Source organism: Anopheles moucheti, assembly GCF_943734755.1.
Source record: "Anopheles moucheti chromosome X unlocalized genomic scaffold, idAnoMoucSN_F20_07 X_unloc_1, whole genome shotgun sequence".
NCBI lineage: Eukaryota > Metazoa > Arthropoda > Insecta > Diptera > Culicidae > Anopheles > Anopheles moucheti.
The window spans coordinates 1,293,930-1,297,252 of record NW_026453515.1 but is presented as its reverse complement, the minus strand read 5'-3'; the positions used below and the strand labels follow the sequence as shown (position 1 = coordinate 1,297,252).

Here is a 3,323-nt window from a genome sequence, read left to right as displayed (position 1 = left end):
AAAATTTGACAACCCCGTTACCCTTTGTCAAAAACCATTCGTCTCTAGGCAATGGACGTAGAGAAAAATCGGATGCCAAAAAAATGCCTTTCCCATTTGTGGTCAAACGTGGATAGTGACGATTCGTACTATCACTTGCCATCCCCAATGCAGACCGTTCTTCTGAACGTGCGGCAGCTTACACCCCACACCGAAAGCCCGATCGAATCGACCGTTTAATCACCTGCAGGTGGTTTTCAAAACAATACGTAGAAAAACCGTCTAGCGGTCCGTATTTAAAAACGTCCTTAGCAATGTGCTGGAGATTATGGACGTTGCTGGTGAGGTTCTCACGGCCATAAATCTCCCCATACTGCTGAACAAAGCTGTTCAAAAAATCAGCTGCACGATCCCAATGTCTTTGATGATACGTGGAAGAAAATATAGTCACTGCACAAAAATAAAGCAAAAAGTGACTATATGCCTCCACGCTTAAAAACTCTTCCATCAGCACTACACTGGCGTAATGAAGATATGATCGAAATTCCGAACCCTTCCAAAAACGTATCAAATTTAACCCTCTAAGTTTACGATTAATCTCAGAGGGCAGTTGTACGTTGGTAAGGAATTTCGATATCCACATTTTTGCTGCAGAGGACAAAGGAGCGAAATTGGAATACTTATTTTCCACTAAGTATAATAGGTGGCGACGGGTCACTCCCAGATCGCATGTATGCAGACGATCGCTCGTTGGCACGTTCTCGATCATGTCGAAACCCAGCAAGTCTTCTAAGGGCGAGCGCCATAGTTGATGATGACCCGGACATTCTCTCGCTCGAAATCCTGCATCCGTCCGTAGGGGAGCACCAACCGTGTCGAAAATCATTCGGTGAGCATGATATTCGCCGACACACGTACACCTCATACAGCCGTGATATCCATTATAGTTGGTTGTTGCTGCAAATCCCAATGAGTTAGCTTGTTAATGAACTGTAAATGTTGTAAATGTTGTTTGTATCATACAGACCTTTAATGAACGCTCGTGCTGGAGAATCGGCAAAGCGCGAAGCTTCAATTGCACAACTTTATCGCCGTGCTGCAATCCTCTCTGTTGAATCGCATTCAGCTCTTATACCAACGGCCTCAAAAAGACTTGCAGGCTGGTTGGTTTTTCCGGTCCGCAAAACATCGAAATCATCATGATTGGGGCTTGGGGGAGCTCTACCACTTTCATTAGGATGGGCCACAGCTGTGTTGGTGCACCTTTATGAAGGGGAAGCCCGTCAGTGGACAAAATGATGGTTAGTTGGTCCGTTGGAGGAACAGTTGACCTAAAATATAATATAATGGACACATGATTAGGAATACATTATTGCTGAACATATTACAAATATTTACTTACTGAAAGTAGCTGTTGAGCTTATTCTCAATTCCTTTGTACCAAAACTCTCCCCCTTCAACGGTTCGTATCTCCTGGCTGATGGTGGTTGATGTTTTTAACAGCGTACGTGAATCCTTGGGAAGCGGAAGGTCGGTCCATTGTCTGAAAATAGCCAAAATTTCATTAATTGATGAACGTGGTTGGTTATGTACAACTGCCCAATCTTTTAAGCAATCGCTAATATTGCGGTGGTTTCTACAATTATGAGCAGTCGTACATTCGCCAACAACATCTTCATTGTCGCTATCAGAGGAAAGGTTACTCGCGTAATCGACAATTTCCTCTTCGACAATTTCTAAACTACTATCTAAACTAATATTCCCACCACCTTCTTGATCTACGCTATAACTATCATCTAAGTCATCTAAAACTGCATCCCCATGAACACCACCACCAGAAAGATTAAAACTAATTTCGCTTGTGACGGCCGGGTTTGCAGGCTGCGACGAATCTTCTATCTCCTGGGGTTGATTGGCTCCCTGCGACGTTGAATCTGTAAAACGGATTGAGTTTATTAGTTACCCTTAATACCCTTTAGTGCAATATAATGATATTAACAAAACTTAACGGCTAATCGTGACAAGGTTTCTGTTCTGCTAAACCTTAGCAATAACAAGCACACGCAACAGTACAAACATGACCCGATGTTTTCACATTAACGCCCATCGTTCAGTCACTTTTTTATTTCGGTGAGAGTGGGCAATTCATAGATTTCATCGTGCGCAAATAATCTTCCGAACCCACGAATTGTATCGAACCGTACTTTCACACAAAATGTTCTGCCGGCAAACACCGCTAGGATGCTCAAGCCGGCCAGGCGGCCGTTACCTGGGGATCTCCGGGTGTAATTTCACAACACATACGAATACAAAGAAGGTGAATTCTATCACTATTTCGTCACTGCACTGAATTTCACACACTGTATTACACCAAACAATCCTAAGTGTCCAATTTAGCTAAATAATTAAGCAAAACCTTACCGCTATGTTGAGGCACCAACCGGCTCGTTCCCGGCACTTCCGCATCCAGGCTTTCTTCGCAATGGTGCTCAGAAAATAACTCCTTCAGCTTCTTGTTGGCCCGATTCGTCAATTTGCGGCTTCTCTTCAACGGCAGCGAAGACATTTCGATAAATTTAATCGCTTTTCTTTGCTGGTAAAATTTCAAACACACGACCGAAATCACCCAAAGAGAACAATTAGACTTTCAACGGCCAAAATTAAAGAGTGCTCTTTCTAACCGCTGTTGCTCTCCTGCTTGCTCTCTCGCCGAATCGAAAGCTCGCTCGATGACTGAACGATATTCTAATGCTGTTCGCTTCTTCGGCGTCATGCGCTCTCGCTCGTGCTCATTATTGGATATTGCGCACACACATGTGCATTTTCTTCGTCAAATTTGCCGTGTGCAGGAGTACATTTTTGCACCGGTTTTTGATATGAGGAACTGGATGGTTTTGCAAGCGCGCTAATGTTGTGATGAAAATCCTGTCATAAGTTATATGGCACGATATGTAGAAGAAGGTTTAATGTATAATTTTTACTATGCCAAACATTTATGCTTGTAACACTATACGGTGCCCTTATTATAACGTGGTCATTATGGTAACGAACGGTACCGCCATGTATATCACAAAAGGATCGGTTGCTTTAAATTGAAGGATCTGTATTTTGCATCATCCGAAAAAACAAGACACCACACAAGCAACCAACTCCAGTGATTACATCGCAAGTGTTCAAACGTTTTGTTTTATCAACATGAGTGATTTGAACCGCGAACGCCGTACCGGTGTTTTTTACAAACAGGTGGCTAAATTCATAAAGGTGGACGCGACCGAAGAAGCTGACCCGTAAGCCCTAGCCGGAATGGCAAGTTCTACTGTTGGGTGATAATGTGTCGTGTAAAA

The 3,323-nt window shown here is 43.2% G+C and overlaps 1 protein-coding gene across 1 annotated transcript; it reads right to left on the bottom strand.

The window, feature by feature from the left end:
* Positions 1 to 1,377: 1,377 nt before the first annotated feature.
* On the bottom strand, positions 1,378 to 2,545 carry LOC128307531 (uncharacterized). Its single transcript, XM_053045406.1, has 3 exons — positions 2,401 to 2,545; positions 1,727 to 1,913; positions 1,378 to 1,534 (listed from the first exon to the last, which is right to left on the bottom strand). Exons 1-3 carry the CDS (start codon positions 2,543 to 2,545, stop codon positions 1,378 to 1,380), a joined length of 489 nt encoding a protein of 162 aa, XP_052901366.1.
* Positions 2,546 to 3,323: the final 778 nt, after the last annotated feature.

Excerpts from the sequence above, each read along its gene's own strand:
- LOC128307531 (XM_053045406.1), bottom strand. The coding sequence starts at position 2,545 with ATGTCTTCGCTGCCGTTGAAGAGAAGCCGCAAATTGACGAATCGGGCC. Across the intron at positions 1,914-2,400 it reads GTTGGTGCCTCAACATAGCG|ATTCAACGTCGCAGGGAGCC; the intron begins GTAAGGTTTTGC and ends TCCGTTTTACAG. Across the intron at positions 1,535-1,726 it reads GGTGGGAATATTAGTTTAGA|GGCTATTTTCAGACAATGGA; the intron begins TAGTAGTTTAGA and ends TAATGAAATTTT.